This window comes from Pan troglodytes, chromosome 22, assembly GCF_028858775.2.
Source record: "Pan troglodytes isolate AG18354 chromosome 22, NHGRI_mPanTro3-v2.0_pri, whole genome shotgun sequence".
Lineage (NCBI taxonomy): Eukaryota > Metazoa > Chordata > Mammalia > Primates > Hominidae > Pan > Pan troglodytes.
In genome coordinates, this window is record NC_072420.2 from 44,000,747 (window position 1) to 44,027,270 (window position 26,524).

The following is a 26,524-nucleotide window of genomic DNA, read 5'->3' on the forward strand; positions in this document are numbered from 1 at the left end:
AGGATGCCCTAGAGGCCCGTCACTGCCCAGGGGGCTCTGAGGTCCGGCTGCAGCACCAGGGTCTGACCCGCTCGGACATTTACCGCCTCTGTGATCTGGACTGAAGGCTTCAACCTTTAGTTCTCCTTCTGTGAAGTGGGCTGACAGAGAGGCCTTGGTGAGGTCACCGGGACAGCTTGCCCGTGCCCAGCGAGGGAAGGAGGAAGATGCTCAGCTGCAGGACGACACCCTTATGTACTTCCCAGCTAACCTGAGACCTCAGTTTCCCCATCTGCACCCCTGTGAGGACAAAATCTCTGCTTGCTCCCCACCTTACCCACGCATGAGGCCTCACCCTTTGACACAGGAAGATGAGCCCCAGGAATGGGAGGTGGGAGAAGGCAGCCTAGCCAGCCTCTACGTCCAGAGGCCCACACCCCCAGCCTTGCGTCTGGGGAACGTCCCAGAGTCCAACCATCTCCCATCTGAGGGGCTTGGGGTCCTGCAGCTGCAGACGACTGCACCCTCAGGGCCGACCCACACCCTGGATGGGCAGACATGCACCCCTGCTTACGCCAACTGCTGTGTCTGGGTGCCAGGCAGGGACAATTCAGCCCTATCACGGGAGCACTGCCAGGGGCTCCCGCCCACCTCTGGTCCTCCGGCCACATGTGCCTCAGTTTCCTGACCCATAAAGCAGGGAGGCTGCGATGACAACCTCAGGGCGGAACATCCCCAGGGTCCTGGGCACAGTGGCGTTCAGGACATAAACCACTGTGGCCAAAGCCTCTGGGACAGGCCTCTGAGCATATGCAATCAGGAGAGTGGGGAGAAGCCAGTCGCTGGGTCCAGGAAGCAGAAGGGAGGGTGCTGAGGGCACCTGCTGTGGGTGCTTCCTTGGGGTAGAAACGAGACCAGAAGCCCCTAGGGATGAGAGCCTGGCCACGGCAGGGACCCTGGGATACAGATGGATCCCACATGCAGAGCGCGTCCCCGGGAGACCCCAGACCTGGACGGTCAGCAAGGCCTGGGGTGAGAAACAGCTCGGTCCCAGGTAGGAGGGGTGCCCAGAGCCGCCACAGGCTCTGTAATGGGAGGGCCAGGCAGCCATCACCGCCCACTGGGCTGAGCCTGCCCTGCACTTCCAGCTCCTGCTCCCGGAAACTGCCTGGTGTGGGGGTCAGAGGGTGACCCCACAGCACTGTGGCCCAGAACACGTGAAGGCAAGCTTCACCCCACTCGGACCACTGCTACCGACTGTGGCCAGCCCACATCACTGGAGCCCGGGCTCTTTCCCCCGACTGGGGGCATTGCCGGGGTGTGTGCTGGGGTGCGCCCCCATCCCCCACAGGACCCGGCCGTGCGTTCCACACACCAAGGGCAGCTCCAGCCACCCCTGCAAGCTCTGCTGGACCCCCCCGCTCCCTCACCCACTGCTGTAACCTTCCCACCACCCTTGGTGCCAACCCTACACCTGGAAGCCACAAACGCCTCTTGGATCCCAAGCCTCCAGGCAGGGTGGTTCTGAGCGGGGTAGCATCTCCCAAGCCCTGGCCAGCCCCGAACCCCCTGCACCACCCCAGCAGGGCCCGGGGAGCTGTGGTGCTCTGAATTCTGAGTGGCCGATGGCGCATCATGCCGGTGAGAGGTAATAATCACTGCCTGACTCAGACACGCAGACTGCTGGGCTGTCATGCCTATTTCAGGAAAATTAATTATACCCCATGCCGAGAGGGAACTCGCCCATTAAACGTCTTCAACGCACCTGCCCAGAATGCCATGGCACGGCCTGCCTGCACCCCTGGGCACGGGAAAGGGTGGGCAGAGCCCCCAGTTTCTCCAGGTGTCAGGCAGGCTTGCAGGGTGGTGGCCAGCAGGGCTCCAGGCCCTTCTAGCCAGGCCCGACCCTGTCACCACTGATACTGGAAACTGCAACCTCTGCCCAGGGAGTCCCCTTTGAAAGCCAAGCCTTTGATCCAGCTGAGTGCCAGAAAAGGCCTTGGGCCGGCCCTGGGGCCGGCCCGAGGACCTGGCTCAAGGACCTGGCTGGCCCTATTGTGGCATTAGAAGGCTCTGTACCAGTAAGCCGACCGTTGCCCACATGGGAAGGCTGCCCTATGCCCTCTGGACAGCTGGCCCTGCTGGCAAGCCCGTTTCCTTCTCCTACTTGCTCTATGGGTTCTGCTAAGATGGACAGCAGGCACGTCCAGGACCAGGGGCTGGGAGCTGGGCTTAGCTGCCCTGGGCTGAAATTCAGCCCAGGCCTCTGGGCCCCGAGCTTTACCTTTCCCTGGCAAGAGTTGATGTACACGTTGGCATAACCAGGCTGCACACATCCCAGGACAAGCTTCCCAACTGTGACTAACCATGGCTCACGTTTGCCTGGGTCCCCCCACCAGGCTCGCCCCAGGCCTGCCCTTGCTATGTCCTCAGACACCCGGGGGCAGGCACAGCTGTCACCCTCCTGGCAGCTGGAAAAGAAGGGCTTGGAGCAGTTCTACAGCTCAGCGAGGCTGCAGGCTTTGCAGGGAAGAGCCGCCAGGTGCCAGACGTCACGCGTGGCAAGGCAAGTCCTACAGCCGGAACTGGCTGGCTCCTGTGCAGGCTTGGGACTTGTAGGCACACAGATCCACCCCGTCCTAGAGAAGCTGTCATTGCCACATCTACCAATTGAGGCTGTTGCATTTGTTAGCAGTTTTCAAATGTGTTTTGTCATTGTTATCATAAAAATAAATTTTATAAGAGCACCATTCCACCAAACACAGTAAGAGTGATGGTTTCAGGCAAGCCCACAGCCTCCCTAATGCTTGCTGTGGCCCGGCGTCTACCATGTGATCACGAAGACGTGGACAGAGGCGTGTGCACCCCATCCCCTTCCCACGTAGAGATACAATGGGTAATTAACGCACAGTCGACCCAGGAGACGACATGAAAAGAGGACATTCCCAGGAACAAAGAGGAGACCAGACAAACCAACTGGACACAGAGCAAGAAACACAGGCATGTCATTCACTACACTCAATACTACATGGGCTTCAGCAACCTACATGTGGATAAAGAAACTGTAGTATATATATATATATATGATGGAATACTACTCAGACATAAGAAGTAATGAAGTAATGGCATTCGCAGCAACTTGGATGAGATCGGAGGCTATTATTCTAAGTGAAGTAACTCAGGAATGGAAAACCAAACATCGTATGTTCTCACTTATAAGTGGGAGCTAAGCTATGAGGATGCAAAGGCATAAGAATGACACAATGGACTTTGGGGACTCAGGGGGAAAGGGTGGGAAGGGGGCGAGGGATAAAAGACTACAAATCGGGTTCAGTGTATACTGCTTGGGTGATGGGTGCACCAAAATCTCAGAAATCACCACTAAAGAACTTCCTCATGTAACCAAATACCACCTGTTCCCCCACAACCTATGGAAATAAAAAAGTTAAAAAAAAGACTGTTAAATGGGCTAAACTCACCAATGAAAAGCAGAGATGGTTGGACTGGCTAAAAATCAAAGACTTAAAGTATGCTGTCTGCAAGAATCACACCTGAAAGACAAAGACAGACTGCAAATATAGAAATGGTCAAAGATACAGCATTCAAACCCTGACCCCGGGGCGGCTGGCATGGCCACGAACATCGCAGGCAACATAGACTCCAGGGCAAGGAAGATGGACAAAGACACGTGGAGACAGTTCATCAGTGAAGAAAGGGTCAGCCTGTTAAGGAGACACACAGTCCTAAATATGCACGCACGTGATGGAAAGCTTCAAAATATGCAGCTGGAAATGAGAGCAGTGAAGACACAAATGAAGGCACGAGCTTCGTCCGCCACCTCACGCTCTTCCCCCAGCAACGAACAGAGAAAGAAGACAGGTCAGTGGAATGTAGACAGCTCCAAAAACAGCATCTCCAGCTCGCTCGGATGTCTGGAGGCTTCCCGACCGCAGCAGAATACGTGCTCTTCTCAGGGCACATGGTGCAGACCCAAGCAGTCAGCTGTAAATTAAAAATTAACAACTAAAAGATACCTAAAAATGGCTAAGTATTAAATAATTAGAAATGAAACACATTTCTAAGTGACCCACAGGTAAAGAAGGAAATTACAAGAAAAACAGAAAAGATTTTGCTTTTTTTTTGAGATGGAGCCTTGCTCTGTCGCCCAAGCTGGAGTGCAGTGGTGCCATCTCGGCTCACTGCAACCTCCGCTTCCCGGGTTCAAGCGATTCTCCTGCCTCAGCCTCCCAAGTAGCTGGGATTACAGGCGCCCGCCACCACAGCCAGCTAACTTCTGTATTTTTAGTAGAGACGGGGTTTCACCACGTTGGCCAGGCTGGTCTCGAACTCCTGACCTCAGGTGATCCACCTGCCTCAGCCTCCCAAAGTGCTGGGATTAAAGGCATGAGCCACCGTGCCCAGCCTAAAAACAGAAAACATTTTGAACTAAATGAAAATAAAAACGCAACACACCAAAACATACAGGATGTAACTAAAGGCGTGCTTATTGAGAAATCAGAGCTTTTAATGTTTATATCAGAAACAAGATATAAAATCAATGATTTGATCTTTTAAAAAGCTAAAGAAGAGAAAATTCAAATCAAAGTAAGTAGAAAAGGGTGATAATAAAGAGAGGAAATCAACTACATAGAAAATGAATAAGCAATAAAGCGAATCCATGGAACCCAAGGGTGGATCTTGGAAAATTAAAACAAATTGATAAACTTCCAATCAAAAAGATAAAAGAGAGTAAATACAAACCTTTAATATCAGAAATGAAATGGAAGACATTAGCACAGATTCGACACAACAGAAAGGTGATAAAGGAATATTGTGGACCAGGTGTGGTGGCTCATGCCTGTAATCCTAACACTTTGGGAGGCTGAGGTGGGCAGATCACCTGTGGTCAGCGGGTCGTGAACAGCCTGGACAATATGGTGAAACCCCGTCTCTACTAAGAATACAAAAATTAGCTGGGTGTGGTGGCAGCCACCTGTAATCCCAGCTACTCCGGAGGCTGAGGCAGGAAAACCGCTTGAACCTGGGAGGTGGAGTTTGCAGTGAGCCGAGAGCGCCCCACTGCACTCTAGCTCGTGCGACAGAGCAAGCAAGACTCCATCTCAAAAAAAAAAGAGAGAGAGAGAGAATATTGTGGACTTTACACCAATAGACCTGACAACCCGGAGGACAGGAGCATGTGCCATGACAGACGCGAACTTCCAAACTCACTCGAAAACGAAATCCCAGATCTGAATGGTTCTCAACCTACTAAAGAAAGTGAATTTGGGATTCAAAACCTTCTGACTAAGAAACTAGCCCCACATGCCTTCCGTGATTTAAAGAAGCATTTAGGGACTCAAACATTCAAGGAACAAATAATAACAATTCTACACAAGTAGAGTCAACACAAGGTGCAGAAATTGACAAGCTGATTCTAAAATGTATACGGAAATGTAAAAGACCTAAAAAAGCAAAAATAATTTAGAGAAAGAACAAAATTAGATGATTTCCACTACCTGGTTTCATCAAGATTTAAGCTATGAGGATAATAATAATCAAGACACGTGCTGTGCTGGCCAGGTGCGGTGGCTCACGCCTGTAATCCCAGCACTTTGGGAGGCCGAGGTGGGCGGATCACAAGGTCAGGAGATGGAGACCATCCTGGCTAACACGGTGAAACCCCGTCTCTACTAAAAATACAAAAAATTAGCCGGGCGTGGTGGCGGGCGCCTGTAGTCCCAGCTACTCAGGCGGCTGAGGCAGAAGAATGTCATGAACCCGGCAGGCGGAGCTTGCAGTGAGCCAAGATCGCGTCACTGCATTCTAGCCTGGGCGACAGAGCAAGACTCCATCTCAAAAAAAAAAAAAAAGACATGTGCTGTGCCACAGAACAGATAGATCCGCGGAACACAGCAGAGCCCAGAAGCAGACTCTCGAGTTGATGGTTACTTGATTTCTCACAAATGTGTCATATTAATTCAATGGGCAAAGCAGAGTCTTTCAGTAAATGGCGCTGGAACAACTGGTTATCCACAGAAAAAAATAAAAATAAACCTCAACTGCTATCCCCAACCAGAGGCAAAAATCAACTCAAAGCGGACAGAGCTGTAGACATGAAGGCTGAAAGCATAAACCCACTGGAAGGGCACACAGGAGAGCCCCCAACACTGGGGTAGACAGAGCCTTCTTGGATAAGACACAAAAAGCACCAGCTGCAGAAGATAAAATGATCAGCTGGACTTCATAACAATAAAAACCTTCAACTCTTCACTCTTCAAATGAAAGGCAAGCCACAAGGGAGAGAAATATTCTGTGTGTGGCAGGAGGAGAGGGTACAGACACATACACTCATGTGACAAAGGGACTTGGGTTCAGAATATAAGGAACTCCAACAACTCAATAATAAGAATTCAAACAACCCAATAAAAATTAGCAAAGGTGGGGCACAGGGGCTCATGCCTATAATCCCAGCACTTTGGGAGGCTGGAGGATCACTTTAGCCCAGGAGTTCAAGACCAGCCTGGGCAACATCGTGAAACCCCTTCTCTACCAAAAATAATATACAAAAATTAGCCAGGCGCGGTGGCGCATGTCTGTAGTTCCAGCTACTCAGGAGGCTGAAATGGGAGGATTGATTGAGCCCAAGAGACAGAGGCTGCAGTGAACCAAGATGGCACCACTGCATTCCAGCCTGGGTGACGGAGCGAGACCCTGTCTCAAAAAACAAAAACAAAAACCAGCAAAGATGCAAATAAATATGAAAAATAGAATGGCTAATTACAAGACAGTCAACATCACCAGTCATCAGGAAAATGCAAGATAAAATCATGATAAGACACCACGACAGACTATCCAAGTGGCTAAAATTTAAAACACTGACAACGCTAAGTGTTGGTGAGGGTTGGAGCAACCGGAGCTCTCGTACGTGGTGGGCAGGAACGCAAATAGGAGCAGCCACGTTGGAGAGCAGCTGGGCGGCTTCTGTCGAGTGAATCGCTCTCATGCCACACGAGCCAGCCTCTGCACCTTGGCCTACATTACCCAAGAGAAATGAGACACGTCCACACCAGGATTCACAGCAGCATCATTTATAATCGCCCCATGCCGGGAACCACCCAAACGTTCATCACCAGGTGAGTGGGTAAACAAACGGTGGCCTTCCCCACCACGGAACATGACTCAGCAGGAAACAGGAATGAGCTCCTGACGTGCAGCACGTGGAGGAAGCCACGTTTAATTATGCTGAGTGAGAGAAGCCAGCCCATCAGGAGCACACGCTGTCTGATTCCATTCCTAGGAATTCTGGAAAATGCAAACGCATGCCCAGTGACTGGAAGCAGGTCATCCGTTGCCTGGGGCCGGGAGCACGGCAAGGGCACGGAGCGGAGAGCCCAGGGGAGCTTTCTGGGTGACAGGCGTGTTCTGTGCGTCAATTCTGATGGTGGTGACCCAGGTCGGTGCCCGGCAGAACTCCTTGAACTTCGTGCCAAAGACGATGCGTTTGGTTCAGGTCACTGGGAGCTCGGTGGAGCTGATTTGTTCTGGGGCACATTTCTGCTGAGATGGATTTTCGTTCTCCCCTGAGCCTCACAGTCTTCCGGCCCCCCGCTCTGGAACCCAGGGCCCCGGGCTTTTCACTTAACCTCTTGGCTGGAAGGGAACATGCTCTGTGATCACAGGAAGGTACCTTCCCCTTCAAATTTCAAAGAAAAGCCCCTAAAATCTGCTGGGGAAGCCCATTCATTCCAGACCAGAACACTGCAAAGGACAAAAGGGGAACGGAGCATTTCTGGCCACCTGGGTTCCCTGAGTACTTTTTCTAAGTCCTTTCTGGTTTCTTGTTTCTTTCTTTCTTTTTTTAACAGAAATCACATTCAAATAAGTGAAATAATAATAATTAGAAAAAAGTGAGTCAGACTGAGACCCCAGCAGTTCCCCTGAGGAAAGAAACTGAACATTCCCTACCTCCTCCCTCCCTCTCTCCTCTCTCCCTCCTCCCTCCCTCTTCTCTCCCTCCTCCTTCCCTCCTCTCTCCTTCCCTCCCTCTTCTCTCCCTCTCTCCCTCCTCTCTCCTCCCTCCCTCCTCTCTCTCCTCTCTCCCTCCTCTCTCTCCTCTCTTCTCTCCCTCCCTCCCTCTCTGCCTCCCTCTCTTCTCCCTCTCTGCCTCCCTCCTCTCTCTCTCCTTTCCTCTTCTGTCCTCCCCTCTCCCCTCCTTCTCCCCCTCTCTCTTCTCTGCCAGGCAGCCACACCAGCTGCATAGGCAGGACCCGGAGCCCAGCCCTCCTGGTCTCTGAAGAGCCAGACCTGGACACCTTCCTCAGGACCTGCCCAGCTCGGAACAGCAGACTCCTCCCAAGATCAGAGGTGGGGCCACAGGCAGGGCGGCTGTGCTCACCCAAGCCCTCACCAGCATGCTGCCTCAACACCCCGGTGTTATTCCGGAAGAAACACGAAGAGGCCAACTCTGTTTCTTCCACCCCAAGAGAGTCAGTTCCTCTTAGGTCAGATTCAGTTCCTGCCTCCGAGGGAGGCGAGCACGTGCAGAAACAGGTGGATCTTCCCTCGGCTCCCTCCAGGCTGGGCCCAGGGACCTCCCTCTGGCTGGGGCATCCCCTCTCTCCCCACCCCCACCCCGAGAGGCCAGTCCCGCTCCTGGGAGCCAGTATTTCTGGACGGCCAGAAAGCCTTCTTCCTATCCCGCGGCCTAGCGAGGAGAGCACCAGCGGTTCAGGGTGACAGAAAAGCACAGAGGCAGGGCCCAGGCGCCTCCAGGCGAAGGCCTCCGCTCCCACCCCTGCCAGAGGAGGCGCGTCCACGACGGAATAAGCAGGCGGTCAGGTCGCCAACAATCCGGTCAACCACAGTGCTTCTTCCCTGGTGGGTGTCTGGCCCCGTTCTTGCTGGGGATGGTGCTCGGGGATGCCACCGCTGTGCACCCTGCGTGTCCCGCCCTTGTCACGGGAGCGGCCTGCTGACCCGGAGCACGTGTGGCCGTCGCGTCAACAACAAAGGGCTGCAAAGCTGCAGCACCAGAACGCAGACTCAGGCGTGCAGCAACGGAGGCCACGTTCTCAGCCACCGTGCCACTCTGCATGTCAGCTGGCTGGGCGTGCCTCCGTCTTGTATTAGCAAGGACACGGCAGTCACTTGATTTGCTTTGGTTGAAGCTCCAGGCAGTACCTGGCCCCTCACCAGACTGAAAAAGAAAGTCCCAGAACCCCAGAGCCCTGCATGGCTCAGAAGTGCCATCGAGTACTAGGGGTGCGCCAAGGGTGCGCCAGGGCCCGGCTCAGCCCGGCCAAGCCCCAGCAGGAAGGAACATGTCCTCAAAGAGAACATCCTGCAAAACGCCCAGGGCGGGTGGGGGATGCTCACGGTGCCAGACGTGGGCTAGGGGCCATAAAGGACCCTCAGGCAAGGGGCAAACACACCCATGGGTGTGGCCAGCTCCCTCTACCCATCGGGACCTCCCCAGTGGAGGGACTGAAATGACTCAGGAGCAGATCAAGGAGCCCAGGGCAGAATTCTGGGGTCCTACAAGGCCTGTGGATGGCTCCCCGAGGGGGGCTCCAACTTGCAACCTGAGAAGTCTAAGCCTCTATCACCATCATCATCGCCATCGTCTTCGCCACCATCAGGAGTTCTGGAAGAAGCGCCCAAGCATGGGAGACACAGGGATGGTTTCGCCAATGCTGTGTGTTAAGGAGCTGCTACCTGCTGGGGCTGCTTCAGTACCCTGGAGCACCGTGAGACACAGCTGTCCCCACGAGGAGCTGACCACTGGGTCGGGGAGCTGAGACACGGGCAGGTCACACCCTGAATTCGCATGCACGACACGACAAGAGGTTCCGACTCGAGGTTCCTGGTTTCTAAGGCTCCCAAACAATAAACACAGGTGCCCTCAGCACAGCCGCCCGGCTCCTTGTTCAGCAGATGCCACACAGCCCAACCTTGGTGTCCTGAGGCGGCCCCACTCTAAGCGGGGTGGAGTGATGAGGCTGCCTGGAGACAGAGCAGCTCCGTGGGCCCCCAGCTCCCCTGCCAGATTCCCCCACATAGGCATGGCCCGAGCAGGCACCTCCGTTCGCTCAGGAGTGCTCGGCCCTGGTTTGGCCTCCCTGTCAGACAGCCTCAAGCCACTAAGCCAGCGGCAGCCACAGCCAGGACCTCAGAGGCTACTGCTTTGTTCTTAGAGACAGCAAAACCGCAGAGATGACTCAGAAGACAAAGAGCCCCCTCCCCGGCCTCTCCCACCATCCAGCTGCCTGAGGGGCTGTCGCAGGGCAGGCTCTCCCGAGGGCCAGGACGCCCTGTCTGAGCAGGGCTCCAGGAACAATGAGGCTGGCCCCGGCCACACTTATGCCCAGCCAACCTCAGCACCGACAGTGGCCTGCCCTGTGCCTGCCCCTGCCCATGGCTCCTGCCTGCTCTCCTCATGGGAACTGCTGCGCACTCACTGAGCATCTGCCTCCTTGAGAAAAAACTTTGTTTTCTTCTTAAAAACATTGTGGGCCCGGCGCAGTGGCTCACGCTTGTAATCTCCACACTGTGGGAGGCTGAGGTGGGCAGATCACTTGAGGTCAGAAGTTCGAGACCAGCTTGGCCAACATGGTGAAACCCCATCTCTACTAAAAATACAGAAATTAGCCCGGCATGGTGGTGGGGGCCTCTAATCCCATCTACTCCGGAGGCTGAGGCAGGAGAATCGCTTGAACCCAGGAGACGGAGGTTGCTGTGAGCCAAGATCACGCCACTGCACTCCAGCCTGGGTGACAAAGCAAGGCTCAAAAAAAAAAAAAAAAAAAAAGTAGTAAAATACACGTAACATACAATGTATCGTTTTAACCATTTTTTGGTACACAGTTGAGTGCGTTAAGAACGTTCATACTGCTTTGCAGCCATCGCCACCGCCCAACTCCAGCACTTTTCATCCTCTTAAACTGCAATTCCCACCCATTCATCTCTGGCTCAGCAGCCCCTCTCCAGCCCCCGGCACCCCCCACTCCCCCTTCTGTCTCTGTGAATCTGTCCCCTCTAGGGCCCTCGCGTGTGTGTTCTTTTCCTCTAGGGCCCTCGCGTGTGTGTTCTTTTATGACGGGCTTGTTCCACTGAGCACAGCATCCTCAGGGTCCGTCCTCGCTGGCAGCCATGCTGGGCTCTCCTTTTGTACGGCTGAGGCCTATTCCACTGTCGGCATGGACTACATCTTCTTTGTTTGTTTTTTTTTTTTGAGACAGAGTTTCGCTCTTGTTACCCAGGCTGGAGTGCAATGGCACCATCTCGGCTCACCACAAACTCCGCCTCCTGGGTTCAAACGATTCTCCTGCCTCAGCCCCCCCGAGTAGCTGGGATTACAGGCATGCACCACCATGCCCCGCTAATTTTGTATTTTTAGTAGAGATGAGGTTTCTCCATGTTAGTCAGGCTGGTCTCAAACTCCCAACCTCAGGTGATCCACCCACCTCGGCCTCCCAAAGTGCTGGGATTATAGGCGGGACCACATCTTCTTGATCCCTTCATTGGCTGACGGCCCCTCGGGCTGCTTCCTAGTATGGCTGTCGTCATGCTGCTGTGAACATGGGTGTACAGACCTCTCTGGGCCCTGCCTTCGGTTCTTCAGGGTCCATACCATTAGGAGGAGCGGCCGGATCAGGTGGTGGTTCTAATCTTTGAGGAGCTGGTACACTGCTCTCCCATAAAGGCTGCGCCATTTGACCCTCCCACCAACAGCGCACAAGGGGTCCACTTTGGTAAGGACCACCTTAATGGGAGCGAAGAGGTTGAAGAGCTTTTTTTAACCAAAATATCCACCAGGTGACAACATGAACAAGTCCTTTGTTCTCATAAAGCAGCAGTGTGTGCCTTCTTGCTAGAAGGTGGTGAAGTCTTTCAGAGACCAGGAAATGGTTTGGCTGTGAGATTCTTCCAACTGCTTAATTTATAACCAGACTCAGAGAACCTGGCGGAGGATGGGGTAAGGATGGATGGTGCCGGCAGCCCCGGGCGGGGCTGAGACTTTCAGTGACTGAGCCCGGCCACTGGGGAAGGGTCCTGAGGAGGGGGCAGACCACGGGGCCACCTGTGGCTGCCGCAGGGGGAGGGGTCCTCTGCTGACGGAAGGCCATTAGTTCCCTGCAGTGAGGTGGAATGCAGGAGTTGGCTCCGTGCCCTCCTCTTTAAGATTTGAAACTTCTACAAGCCTGGAGGATGTGGCCTCTCAGGGAAGCCGCTTGGAAGGAAAGAGCTCCCAGAGAGATGAGAGAGAGAGGAAGGGAAAAAGTCAAGGTTTTTTCCTTCCAAATATTTTATTTAAATATTAAATTAAAAAACATACATCAACTAATCATTTGGCATACATTTCTCATGTTAACATAAGAGATAAAATAATTCAGTTATGGTAAAAAAAAAAAAAAACTATGTACATCTCAATCAGATCACGTAGTGTCTTTAAATAGGCTATTGCATTGCCGTCTGTATTACAGCACTGTCAAGAAATCTACAAAACACACATCACACACTCTTAAAAAAACAAGTAAAACACGCCTTTAACGTCCTCCAAGAGAGGTTCCACAGCAATAAGAAAAACAAAAACCACCGTGAAAGTAAAGTGCTTGTCATTGCTTCAAAGAGGAAACACACAATGGTTTCTGAGGCCTTTGATCTATGGCATTAGAACAGAAATCATTTTAAAAAGGGGAAGGGGTTTTGTGTTGGAATCAATTGTGCTACCTCTGTAAAAATGAAGGCAAGGGCCTGGCTGCCCCAAGATGGTCTGGATTCTCTCCCATCCCAAAAACTTCTTTATGAGCGAACAGGAGACTTTGGTGTTTTCTCTGCGGCAAGGCACCTGGTCTGCCCTCCGGACAGCCTTTCGCCCAGTCTTTGAAACAGCCACAGAGCAGCAGCAGCAGCAGCAGCAGGAATGGGGGCAGCCAGCTTCCCTGCGGCCCGGCACAGGCACAGCCCCCGGTGGGCACCAGCAGGCCAGGGATGCATCCTCCTGCACTGGGCCCGCCTCCCTACCCTCAAGTAACTGGGTCAATCTTTGGCTTTTAAAAATACCCGCCTTTCCCCTTTCTCAATGCCTCTGTTTAACACTGCAGGGTTTAAGAAGCCGAAGTAGCTGAAGGCACCTGGGCTGGGTTTGGGGGCGGGGACTGGACTCAGGGAGCAGCATTGCCTTCATTGCCTTCCAGAGGCTTCTGGCTGGTGGAGCCCCACGGAGTCCACCTGCCAAAGGTGCGCCCAGACCTGCCAGGTAAGGGCCGCCCCTTCCTGCCGCCTCCACCCCAGTGCTGAGGGAGCAAAGGCCCTGGGGCCCCTTCCTCAATGCACACCTGTGCTGACAGGGACGCTTCTTAACAACAGGAGTGAGGGAAGCTGACACCTGGAACACAAACGTGTAGTACAAAATGTAACAAATAAGTAGTGTCTACCTGTCTCCCATGTAGATACATATACAGGATTTGCTTTAAAAAAGAAGAAAAACTTAAAAACACTGACCTAAACCTCTCACTTTACCTTCCTTGAACAAAAGCCAAAGAGCCTAGGTGGGGGGTGGGGAGGGGGGTCCCGGCCCAGGGCAGGCACGGCCCTGAGCCCTGAGCCCTGAGCCATGAGCCTGTCTCCCAGCTGCCCAGCCCTGCAGTCAGCCTCCAATATTGCACAACTTCACCCAAGTCAGGTGTTCTTGTTGGACCCCATCATGAAATGCATAAACGTCAGCAGCAGCGGAAACGGGAGGTGCAGCAGGAAGAAGCTTCTGGGCTTCCGCAAGGGCACCCAGGGGCTCAGGGCCAAGTGGCCCTCAGGACGGAGTCCCCAGCACTTTGAATTCACCTCTGCCCTCTCTGAGGTTCTTCCTGCCGTTCCTCCGAAGAGTCCTGGAAAACTAATTCTTGAGCAGTTTATGAAACTTCTCAACTAAAATAAGAAAAAAAAGTCTTCCAGGTTTTGATTTCAGGGGAGAGAATTCCTAGAATCTGTAGATGATCTTTGCCTGGGCTGCTTTAAAACTGATACATGAAGCAGAAAGTTCACAGTTTTCCTTAAAGCAGAAATCAGGAAGTGGAGAGCGTTGACTAAAGAAATGGATAGTAATCAATGCACGCGCGCGCACGCACGCGCGCACACACACACACACACACAAGCGGACAACAATGCGTCCGCTCGTTTCCGTAGACGTCCGAGGTAATCATCTCAACCACGACGAACCCAGAGAGAGGGGCTGAGATCCCCACACCACGGCACTGCACATGTGTTCCCTCCACCCCGCTCCCCTCCTGCCCCCGCCCCCAGACACGCCCCTCAATTATCTTTCTTCCTAAAGTTTCCAGTCCCTACTCAAAGTTGAGGTCACTCAGTGCAAGAAAAAAATAAAACAAAAATAAACTAAAAAGCCAAAACACCTAATGTATTGCTTATTTCGCTTCTAGAAAGTTCTTGGCTTTGAGTCCAGATGTCTTCACCTCCTCTGAAGTTATTGCTGTAAGAGTCAGTGTCCGCGCCAGGATGCAGGGCTGCCCTCACTGCACCAGGACAAACGTGCCTAGGGAGCAGGGCATCAGGTCCTCCATCTCACAGTCCCCCTGCAGCAGCCCCAGGGGCTCACAACCTGGGGCCAGCCTGGCCAGGCGTGGTGGGGGCACAGCGGGGAGGGCGGTGGGGCCGGTGCCAATGTGCAGGTGTGTGTCCAGGAGCTGCGCCGCCGAGGCCACCGGGGACACGCCGGTCTGCAGGAGTGGGGGCGGCAGCAGCGGGAGCCCCGACATGAGGAGGGTGCTGGGGAGCGGGGCAGCCCCAGGGCCATCACAGGGGGTGATCACAAACGGGGCAGGGGCCGGCTGGGGGGCCTGTGAGCAGCCGGGTGCAGCGGCCGGGTGGTGCTGTAACTGGAGCAGCCTGTGGGAACAGAGGACAGGTGGTCACTGCGCCGGCTCGCAGGGTTCTCAGGTTTCCGAGTGCCCGTGTGGCAGGGCCCGCCCGTGGAGCTGCCAGCTGCGGCTGCCAAGGGCAGGTGCGTGGCTGATCCCTGACTGCGCCCCACCTTTCATTCTCCACCGGGTTTCTCAGCAGCTCAGAGATGCGGCCACAAGGCGCCCTCGCTCCCCGCCACCCTCACCCACCCAGGGACTTTAAAGGACACGCCCGCCTGCTGCACCTCCGTGGCTCAGCACCTAGGACCTACGCCCCACACATCTCCCTGGCTGGGAGCGGGGGTGTGCACTGGGCTACAGAGAGGAGGGAACCACTTAGCAGATGAGGTTCCTCGAGGAGATAACCTGCCGTGTGCCCACCCGGGGTCCCAGGGCGGGGGCAGGCCCTACCTCTGCTGCTCTAGCACCTCCTCCAGCAGGCTCCAGCCCTCCCGGCTGCCGGCTGCGCCGCCGTGCAGGCCTGGGCTCTGTGCAGGGGCGTGGAAGGGGCTCAGGCCGCCCCTGCTGGCCCGGCTGGCGGGGGCCTGGCACACCTGGCGAGCCAGCCCCTTGATTTTGTTCAGTCCCAGAAACCCTTTGGTCCGCGTGGTCTTCCTCAGCTGCTGCCGAAAGGCCTTCAGCCCTGCAGGGAGAATGAATCAGGAGGTCAACGGCCACCCGGCTCTCAGCCCAGCATCCACGGCCCTTGGCTTAGGGGGTTTCCAAGCCTCAGGTTGGGGGTAAGGAAAGGACGGGTGACACAAGCACGTCTGGACAGGAGTCTGGCACCTAAGCCCCAGGATGGCGTGGAGGCAGCCGGCAGCCAGGGGCCCTCCCTCCTCCAAGTCGGGAGGTGCTGCCCAGCACAGAGTCGTCTCCTGTGCTTTCAGAACCAGCCATGGAGGCCGCGTGCTCAGGGACCCACATGTGTGTCTATCCCAGCAGGCCGTGACCCCCCGAGCCACCAGAGCACTGAGCACCCCAGCCTGCCCAGAGCACTGAGGGTCCCACCCAGGCCCGGTGGAGAACAGGGGGTGCCATCTGCCATCACGGACAAAGTCACGTACTGCCAGAGACACACATGGTCCCCTGGGGAAGGTGGAGGTAAGTGTGGGAGGAGCGTGGCTCACCTTGAGTCAGTGAGGTGTCCGACGCCCGCCGTCCCTCCTGGAAGCTGACAGGGAGCAGAACAGCTCCTCCCAAGCCCCCCTGAGCCTGCAGCACTGGGGTGGCGGACTGCGACCCCAGGAAGGGTGAGGCCAGCCTGACCGGGGAGCAGGCGCCCAGCAGCCCCTGAGTGGCCGGGGTGCCACTGAGCCCCGCGGGGCTTTTGCTCGCAGAGAAGGTCAGACAACTGTCAGAGCTGGTTCCCTCTGCAGGACTTGCCGTGGTGGAGGGGGAGACGACTATACCTGTGGGGGGAGGACAGCGCTTTTGATGCTGCAGTGCAGAGGAACAGGCTCCCCCGGCCACTGCTGGGCACACATGGCTGCGCTGGCCTCCCCATCCCCACCCTCAACCTGGTGGGAAGAGGGCTCGAGGCCACCAGAGCCCAGGGAGCCACAAAGGCAAGCCACCATCACGGTGCAGCTGCAGGGGGCAGGTCATAGTGGACCTCAGGCCAAGGGGCTGCCCTCCCAGCACCTAGGGGCGGCCTGGGGAGGACCCTGCTGGAGGCCAGACCCCATGCTGTATCCTCCACTAGAACGACCACATGCAGGGCAGGCTCTAAACATCAACTGTGTGGTCTCAGGGATTAAAACAAATGGCAAATCCTGAGAAGTCCAACCTGAGAGGCTGCCAGGCAAAACGTCCATTCTAAATTAGCCCACCCTCACGTCGACTGTAAGCCTATCCACCGGTGTCCTCCTGGGCCCCCGGGGACACTTACATGGAGCGGTGAGTGGGGAGAGGCGGGTGGAGACCTCGGCCAGGGTGTGCCTCCGGCCCGTGCTACTGGGCAGGGACTCCTGCGTGTCCTGCTCCTCCTCTAGGCCCGGCCCCTGCCTGGCCTCCTCACTGATGGCTGTGTCCAGCAGGCTGCTTGGGGACACGGGCCGGGGCCGGAACACTCCGCTGCAGCTGGCATCCACCGGGAAGAACAAGGGCTGCGTTGGAGAGACACAAGCCAGTGACTTCTCGGGCTCCAGGTGACCCGGGCACACCGGGGGCACCAGGGCTGGGGTGAGGCAAGCCCTCTCCACACCCGCTGTGGGCACTCACCCACTGCAGCGAGCTCTGGAGCTCACAGTCCATCTCGGCCTGGAGGACGGACTGCACCAAGGTCTGCGGCTGCGGGCACAGCAAGGCGGGTCGGAAAGGGTCGGTGGAAAGACCTTCCTGAGGCACCTGGGGCCGGCAGACGGGAAAGAGGCTGTCAGGGGAGCGCCTCCGGACCACCAGCGCCATCAAGAGAAGAAACAAGCTGGCTTCTGTCTGGAGTGCAAGCTGCCTCGCTGGTGGGCATGACAGCTGACGGAGGGACACTGGCTGGCCAGGCTGGGCTCAGGACCAGGTGCTGGTGCTGCGCTGCCAGAAGGCGGCGTGACAGGCCGGCCCCAGGGATGAGTCAGGGACAAGTGGCCTCTGGGCAGAGTCCAGCCCCCAGCAGCTGGCACCCCCTTCCCCACGAGGCCTGGGACCCGCTGCCCACGCAAGGAACTGCCCTCCAAGCCGGTGCCTGACAGGGGAGGGAGCCTGGGGCCCAGGAGGAGACTCCTCCCCCTCACCTCCAAACCACTGAGGTCCGAGCTCCGAGGCCGCGGCTGCCTGGCAGGCCCGGGGCGGGCGCACTGGGCATTCCGATACTCCTTGAGCCGCTCGAGGAGGAGGTAATAAATGGCAGCAAAGTGGTTATAGCTGCTGTTTTGCAGTGACTGGGAACAAGAGGAGCAGAGATCAGCATGGGGACGGCGGGGAGCCCCAGGGCCCACCCGATCCCAGGTTATTCTTGGGTGACTGAGAATATCCTTTAGTGGGGTGGACAAGCCGGCCCCTAAATTAGCCTGTGCTCCCGTTTTAACTCAGCTGGTGAGTGCCTGCTCCCCCTGAGACAGCTGCCTAGGCCCTGCGGGTGAGGCCAGGGCAAGTGTGGCCAGGCTCACCTCCACCGTCCTCTGCCGGTCAACGCCCAGGGTCTGCATGATACCCAGCGCCTGCTCATCGTAGTCGCCCAGGTTGGAGGTGTAGCTGTGTGCGGAGAAGGCGGGGCAGGCGGGTCCCGGCAAGCAGGGCTCAGCCCGCATCCACCGGTGCTGCCGGATCTGGGCGATGGTGATGCGCCTGGCGGGGTCCACCACCAGCATGCGGCGGATCAGGCTCTCACAGTCTGTGGAGGGGCCAGGAGGCTGAGCCAGGGCGGCCGGGACCTCGCCTGCGCTCCCACCCACCGCCCCACGTGGTTTGACACGCCAGGGCCCAGGAGCAGGGGCCGGGCCATCGGCTCAGTCCTGCCACCCAAGGGGAGCCATCAGCCAGGGATCCAGACCCTGGGGGCCGCCACACTTTGTGTCCACCACACAGAGAACCACTTAGGTTCACCCTTCTGCCGTGCCCCACGCCTGAGCACCAGGTGGACAGGCATCTTTATGACACAGAAAAGCCGGGTGAGCCACAGCCAGTGGGTTGGACTCAGGGATGATGCCAGCACCCTGGGTGCAGGTACTGGGCGGGGACGGCAGGCGCAAGGCACAAGCCTGTGCAGCAAGGGCACCCGTCCACCCTCGAAATAGGGCACTGAGAAGGCATCCATGGGCTGGGTTTCTCCCGCAGCCCACAGTAACCTGGGCCTGATTCCCAGACTCAACAAGGACTCAGAAGCCAGCCGCGAACGGGCTGCAGGAGACACAGGCCCCTGCCCAGGCGAGACCACGCGACTCACCTTGAGACATGAAGAAGGGGATGCGGAAGCGGCCCTCCAGCACCCGCTGTCTCAGCGTCGGCAGGTTAGGCCCATCGAAGGGGAGAGAACCGCAGACCAGGACGTACAACACCACGCCCAGGCTCTGTTGAGGACCACAGAGCCACGTCAGCGCCAGGGCGGCGCCCCCGGGAACACGGCGCCCTCGGGGAACGCGGCCTCGGGAAGGGGGTCTGCGCGCACACGGCTCCTACCCAGATGTCCAGCTGGGGACCTTCATACTCCTTCCCCTCAAAGACTTCCGGGGCGGCATACGGGGGGCTCCCACACCACGTGGACAGAGGCTCTCCTGACTTGTAGAAATTCCCAAATCCAAAATCTGAGCAGCAAAGAAACAGATGGATGAGGTTAAACGGCAAATGGCAAGGGGCTGCGGTTTCGGCACGTGCCGGGAAGCTGGGGCTGCTTGCGGGCACACTCCCACCCCGGGGCCTCCGTGCCTGCCAGCTTGATGTCCCTGCTCCCACCCCGGACCCTCCGTGCCTGCCAGCTTGATGTCCCTGCTCCCACCCCGGACCCTCCGTGCCTGCCAGCTTGATGTCCCTGCTCCCACCCCGGGGCCTCCGTGCCTGCCAGCTTGATGTCCCTGCTCCCACCCCGGGGCCTCCGTGCCTGCCAGCTTGATGTCCCTGCTCCCACCCCGGGGCCTCCGTGCCTGCCAGCTTGATGTCCCTGCTCCCACCCCGGGGCCTCCGTGCCTGCCAGCTTGATGTCCCTGCTCCCACCCCGGGGCCTCCGTGCCTGCCAGCTTGATGTCCCTGCTCCCACCCCGGGGCCTCCGTGCCTGCCAGCTTGATGTCCCTGCTCCCACCCCGGGGCCTCCGTGCCTGCCAGCTTGATGTCCCTGCTCCCACCCCGGACCCTCCGTGCCTGCCAGCTTGATGTCCCTGCTCCCACCCCGGGGCCTCCGTGCCTGCCAGCTTGATGTCCATGTTGCCATCCAGCAGGAGGTTCTCGGTCTTGAGGTCCCGGTGGACGATGTGATGGTCGTGACAGTACTCCACGGCCGACAGGATTTGCCAGAACTTCTTCCGCGCCTCGTTCTCACTCAGGTGCCCGTTGGAAGTCAAATAATCTGAGGAGCCACAAAACAAAGCTACAGCCCCCAGGGCAAAGCCTGCCCACCACCCATGGAGCCCTGGGGAACACCGCGGGGTCCTGGGATGTGTGGCCCAAACACTGGCCGCGCAAATCCAGACACGTTTGTGCCATTGGTTTTCAACAGATACTGAAAATGAGTGTGGCTTACCAAACATTTCTCCATTTTTAGCAAATTCAGTGACGATGTAAAGCATATCCTTTGTTTCCATAACCTAAAAAAGAAAGACCTGACATTTAACCGCACAAAAAAGGCACAAGGCAGCGCTACAAACCATCCACCAGAACCCCAGGAAATTTCTAACTTCTCTAGGACAAAGGCATTCATCATTTAAAGATGCAAAGAAAAAGAAAAATTTCTCAAATAAAAAAAAAAAACAGGAGATTCCTACTCACAAAGACAGCTTTGAAAAATCAGAGGTGAATTCCTCACTGACTTGCCTATCCTGATACACCTTTGCTCTCACAAAAGGTCTAAATATATTAGAATTCCCCTCTGTGGTCATATTTAATTCAAGGCACCTCACATACAATTTGAGAATGCTTAGGCCGGGGCATGGTGGCTCACGCCTGTAATCCCAGCACTTCGGGAGGCCAAGGCAGGAGAATCGCTTGAGTTCGAGACCAGCCTGGTCAACACGGCAAGACCCCATCTCTACAAAAAATACAAAAACTAGCTAGGTGAGGTGGTGGGCACCTGTAATCCCAGCTACTCAGGAGGCTGAGTCAAGAGGATCATTCGAACCCGCGAGGCGGAGGTTGCAGTGAGCCGAGATCGTACCACTGCACTCCAACTTGGGCGACAGAGCGAGACTCCATCTCAAAAAAGGAGAGACAGTATTCTGAAGGCTACAGAGGAGGAGATTGCTGGAAGTCTGCTGGGCTTTATAGAAGCCTAGTAGGCAACAGATGATTCCAGCCAACAGTCAGAGCCACCTGGGTAATAGAGAATGCACACCCCATTCCCACTCGCTTGATTGACAGAATGAATGGGGCTGTGGGAACCCAGCTTTATTGACAGGATGAATGAGGCTGTGAGAATCCAGCCTCATTCACTCAGCATGTAGCCATTCACTCAGCATGTAGCCACACAACAGCCATGCCAACATAGCCCTTTGAAGTTCATTCACTAATCAATAACTTTATTTTACTTAAAAAGAGATTTAAAAATATAACTTATGTCTGTGAGTATTGAAAAATTTTGGAGAGGATGAAACAATATATTCTTATGAAAAAAGATTTCTTTGGGTTCAAAATATACAGTTATTCCTTTAAAAAGATGCTTTGTGCTGGAGGTGGTGGCTCATGCTTGTAATCCCAGTACTTTGGGATCACCCAGGCTGATCACTTGAGGTTAGGAGTTCGAGACCAGCCTGGTCAACATGGTGAAACCCCATCTCTACTAAAAATACAAAAATTAGCCAGGTGTGGTGGCGCGTGCCTGTAGTCCCAGCTACTTGGGAGGCTGAGGTAGGAGAATCGCTTGAACCCAGGAGGTGGAGGTTGCAGTGAGTCACGATCCATAGCACCACTGCACTCCAGCCTGGGCGACAGTGAGACTCCATCTCAAAAAAAAAAAAAAAAAAAAAAGATGCTTCAAAGATTGCTGCTTTGAGTTATAAATCTAAAAAGAAAAGTGTTCTATAAATTCTAGCAGTTTGGCAAGAATTTTAACTGCCCCGCCCCTGTGGGTGGTACAATAACTCTAAGACCACTGCTGACCCGTCCCCAACTGAAGAAAGGGAGGAGGAGGAAAAGAATTAAAAGTCAAAGTGTTTGAACTTTTTGAAAACTTGAAAAAAAGAGGGAAGTGTCTCAGCAGGGTTCTGGGGCCCCGGCCAGCGGAATGAAAATTAGACACTAGTGGCTGGGCGCGGTGGCTCATGCCTGTAATCCCAGCACTTTGGGAGGCCGAGGCGGGCGGATCACAAGGTCAGGAGATCCAGACTATCCTGGCTAACACGGTGAAACCCTGTCTCTACTAAAAATACAAAAAATTAGCTGGGTGTTGTGGCGGGCGCCTGTAGCCCCAGCTACTTGGGAGGCTGAGGCAGAAGAATTGCTTGAACCCAGGAGGCGGCAGTTGCAGTGAGCCGAAATCGCGCCACTGCACTCCAGCCTGGGTGACGGACAGAGACTCCGTCTCAAAAAAGAAAAAAAAAAAGACAGAAAGAAAGAAAGAAAAGAAAGAAAATTAGACATTAGCATCAAAACCAGAGGAGTAAAAGTCATTGCTACACCACTGAATTCTATCATCTCCAAACAGTTAAGAATCACATATAGCAGCAGTAAGAAAATGCACCTCCAGAAAAGACCTCAGCAGCAAACACATGGGCAATTTGTTTCTTTAACGGAGCTAATTCCACACAATGGGCAAAGGAGAAGAACAGGAAGAAAAGGAAGGTACTACCATTAGGTTTCAGCCCTTGAGCAAAGTCAAAAACAAAACCAGCTCAGCCCACTCCTGAGGAAATGGGCCGGGCACGCTGCACAGGCAGTACACCAGTGGGCATGGAGCACACAACTTAAAAATGACAACAGAAACAAAACACAAACCAGGCGCACACGGCATGAATTCTGTGCTTAAAGACACTGAGCAAACTGTCGTCACGGTGAACATAAGCTCCACCAATACTGCTACTTTTATTTTCAATCTAGTGCAGAGGCTTTTGGGGGATAATTTCAAATCATAATTCTCTCTCCTACCACACTGTACACCGAGCTGTCCTAATTGCACAAACACACACAACAACATCCCAGAGTCATCTCACATTCCATTTCATAAGAATCATTACGAGGAACTTCAACCCAACACAAATGGATGAAATAGCACCTGCAAAGAACTTCTTCTGCAAGAAGACTTGATTTCACCTTGCAAAAGTGGTCATTTGTCATTAGGGAGGTGTAAATGATTGCTTTGCTGTTCTAATTAAATTAGTACTTATTTCCTGATGATATAATTTATTAATTTCAACATGAGAACAAAAATTAAGTCACAAAATAAACCAACAGACAGACAGGGCAAGCCATGTTCCTAGCATGGATTAAATGACAAGCTCCTTGCTCTTACTGTGGAAAAGTATTTTCATCTCTCCGTTTTTCATGGAAGAGTTTAAATAGGGAAAACAAGTGCTCACTACTGTCCTTGCAAAAATAAACTAATGAAAACCAGTAAGAGCAGCTGGCTTTAAAGTTTAATAATTATCTGCAAAGGTGGAAGTTTCCAGTTTCACTCAAATTTGTCCTTTTATACTAAATGCGTGACCTGTGGCAATACCTACAGATGAGTTTGTCTGTTTTCATAGTAAAGCAAATTTACAACAGACTTCTACACATTTAAAACTGGATCAGGTTAGGATACTAAATAAAATTCTAATGAAGCAAATCTCAATTATGATCCAAAAGCAATAAAATAATTGTAAATATATCTGCACAGCCTATAAAAATCAATCTATTTACCTTATACAACTAAATGCCCAACTTCCACACACTCCCCAAAAGGGAAGCCACCTTCAGAAATTGCAGACTTATGCTGTTGGAAATAATATATAACACATTTGCCAGGATTAGCAGAGAAAGGCAAGCTGACCCCTTACCTGGTAAAGCTTTATGATGTGTGGATGGTTCAGAAGCTTCATCAGCTGAACCTCACGATAGATTTTCTCCAAATTGCTTGAATCTAATCGTGTTTTATCAATTATTTTTATTGCAACCTACAAATTTAAAAAGAAAAAGGATATTCTGTGGGTTTTTTTAAAAAAAGAAAAAAAAACCCTCAACCTAATTGACACATTTCATTTTTTGCAAGTTAATTTCTCAACACTCTGTCTCCAAAAGGTCACAAGAAGTTGGGAAAACATAACCAAAGTAACCACTAATGTTATTTAAAATAATCAGAGTTAAGTAAGTGACTTAAGTATTTGCAGGCTCACTTTACAGGGCTTAGCTCTGAGTCCATGAACCACTGCAATCTCAGGTTGGTCCTTTTTTTGCTATTATCCTCTCTGCTTTCTCCCAATATATGTCCAAATCATGCAGCAACATAATATAAAGCATTTTTTTTCCTTTACCGAACTAAAAACGGTTACTATTTACCCACCACGACAATCAAGCCTGGAGCAGTGAATCTGCATGGGGTCCACCCGCCAACGGTCGGGTCGCCCCGGGTCCAGTGGGGAGGCCCCGCCGGCTGGGTCCCGCCGCCCCCACGCACCTGCGTTTTGGTGACTCGATGCCGCGCCAGCTTCACCACCGCGAAGTTGCCTTTGCCCAGGGTCCGCTCGATGTCGTAAAAACCCACCCGGAGGGGTTTCTGCTGGCCCTGACCCTGGCCCGCGGGGTCCGCGCTGAACTCCGACATGATAACCATGGCTCCGCGCGCACCTGCGGGGCCGCACAGAGCTCAGAGCCCACCAGCGCCCCCGCCGCCCGCGGTCGGCTCCATCCGTGCCCGCGGAGCCCGCGGAGCCCCCAGTCCCCACGGGACGCAGGGACCTGCTCCCACGCCTGTCGCCCCCACTCTATCCACGGGCCCCTCCAGCCCCTTGGGAGGTGTGGACCCGCCCCCGCCGCCCGCTCCACCCGGACCCCCGACCCTCTTGAGCCCCGCGGGGCGCGCGGACCCGCTCTCATAGAGGCCCCTGCCGCCCGAGTCCGGTTCCGTCCCGATCCCGGGACCCCCTGAGCCGGGCTTCCACACTCGCCTCCCGCCGCCCGCTGTCGGTTCCGTCCCCACCCTCGACCCCCTTAGCACCTCTGGGCGCGGACCCGCTCCCACACCTGGCCCTGCCACCCGAGGTCGGCTAGATCCGGATCCCAGGACCGCCCCCTGCCCCGCTCCCACACCCTGCCCCCGCCGCCCGCGATCCGTCCGGTCCCCACCCCCGACATCCCAGGCACCTCGGGGATCGCGGACCCGCCCCCCACACCCGGTCTCTCCGCCCGCGGTCGGCTCCAACCTGACCCACGGCTCCCCAGCCCCTGAGCCCCGCGGACTCACTCCTACCCCGGTCCCCCAACAAAGGGGAGCCCGAGGGCGGCCAGGCCGCCAACCCCGCCCGCGAACTCCGCGCGCGCAAGGCCAGGGACCCTGCGCGGTGGCTGCAACCCCAAGCCCCGGCCCGGCGCCCGCGCGGAGCCCCCACGGCGGCCACCTCCGCCCGCCCGGAGCCCGCCGCTGCCGCCGCCTCACCTCCGCCGCCCCCGGAGCGCCCAGGCCAGGAAGCCGCCCGCTCGGCCGCTGGCGCTGCTCGGGTGCCTACTGCTCCGGCTGCGGCCGCCGCTGCTGCTGCCTCCGGGGCCGCGCCGCATGTCAGCCCGGAGCCGCCGCGCTCCGCCGCACGCGGCGCCCGGCCCCGCCCCGGCCCGCCCCGGCCCGCCCCCCGTAGTCCCCGCCCCCTGCCCCGCCCCCGCCGCCCGGGCGGGGGCCGCCCATTGACGTCGCTTTGACGCCAGAGCGACGCGCGGCCGAGCGCCGGGCGGAGGGAGAGCGGGAGATCGGGCGGTTGCCAAGAGACTGGCGGCTCTGACGCGCGCGGGATGAGGCCGTTGCCCTGGCGACCGCGGGCCGGTGACGTCAGGGGCGCCCGCCGCCCGAGGCCCGCCCGCCTGCCCTCCGCCGGGCGCCCCCTCCCGGGCGCTGGGGGCACTGCGGGCGGCCCCACCGCCGAGGGCGCGCCCGCCCCTCCACGCTCGGGCACTCGGGCCGGGTCCCGCGGGCGCCTTGTGCTCGCTCCCTCCAGGAGGGGACGGCTCTCGGGCAGGGGTCGCCGGCCCCTCCACGCGGCCTGCGTTCGTCCAGACTCAGAGCCTCGGGACGTGCGGGGGCCCGGGGGCCTCGCGGGCTCGCGCGTGGGGCTGGCGGCGCGGATGCCCTGGGGCGCTGCAGACCCCGAGAGGCCGCTTGCCCGCGGGGACGTCAGCCGCTTTTGCTGTTAAAATCTGAAATGTTCAGCAAGTTAGAAACTTGAAACCTAAGGAAGCGTGACCGGCCGCTCTGGAAGCCCCCGCCGCGCGGCCGGTCCCGGCCCCGGCCCTCAGCGGCGCTGGCGTCTGCGCGTCCCGGGGCTGCCCCCGCAGCATGTGGGGCTGGGACCCTCTTCCCGCGCGGGCCCCGGGCGGACGCTGCGGGCGGTGACGGAGCCAGGCCGGCCGCCTGGGGAGGGGACGGGGGCGCGGGACCACTTGCTTGCCCGTGGCCGATGCCTCATCCGAACGGAAAACGTTTTCTTCAGGGGAGACAGAGGCTGTGGGCGGAGGTATTTTTTAAGCCTGAGGACCCATTTGGGAGTTCGATTCTGGATCGAGCCTAGGGTCAGTTTTCCTTGTGTTAAGTAACACTACTTCACAGAAGGGGGAACGAGAATTCAGGGAAGTTGGCACAAAACTTGGAACCCTTCTCGGGAGGCTTTCCTGCCTGGACGGACGCCTGGGAGGAGGGCCCGGAGAAACTAGGATGCTCATTCGCCCGAGGGTCTGACCACAGATTTCCCAATCGCCACACACACACACACACACACACACACACACACACACGGGTTGTTTGGGAGTCAGTTGGTTTTCAAAGGCTTTCAAGGAAATGAAGAGTCCCAAAGTTTTCCTTAATCGTTCAAAG

At 55.9% G+C, this 26,524-nt stretch overlaps 1 protein-coding gene across 3 annotated transcripts; it reads right to left on the minus strand.

Annotated features, from left to right (window-relative positions):
• Nucleotides 1–14,366: 14,366 nt before the first annotated feature.
• Nucleotides 14,367–25,255, minus strand: SIK1 (salt inducible kinase 1). Of its 3 annotated transcripts, XM_054675309.2 has the most exons (14): nt 25,103–25,255; nt 24,125–24,294; nt 23,508–23,624; nt 20,063–20,126; nt 19,727–19,888; nt 19,008–19,132; nt 18,775–18,898; nt 17,999–18,222; nt 17,624–17,770; nt 17,118–17,243; nt 16,786–17,002; nt 16,025–16,306; nt 15,306–15,537; nt 14,367–14,880 (listed from the first exon to the last, which is right to left on the minus strand). In XM_054675309.2, the coding sequence occupies exons 2-14, from the start codon at nt 24,278–24,280 to the stop codon at nt 14,505–14,507; spliced, it is 2,352 nt and encodes a 783-aa protein (XP_054531284.1). In that variant the 5' UTR covers nt 24,281–24,294; nt 25,103–25,255; the 3' UTR covers nt 14,367–14,504. The 3 variants fall into 3 exon arrangements, with proteins under 3 accessions (XP_054531284.1, XP_054531285.1, XP_054531286.1); XM_054675310.2 differs by lacking the exon at nt 17,624–17,770 and having other exon boundaries at nt 25,103–25,246; XM_054675311.2 differs by lacking the exon at nt 16,025–16,306 and having other exon boundaries at nt 25,103–25,246.
• Nucleotides 25,256–26,524: the final 1,269 nt, after the last annotated feature.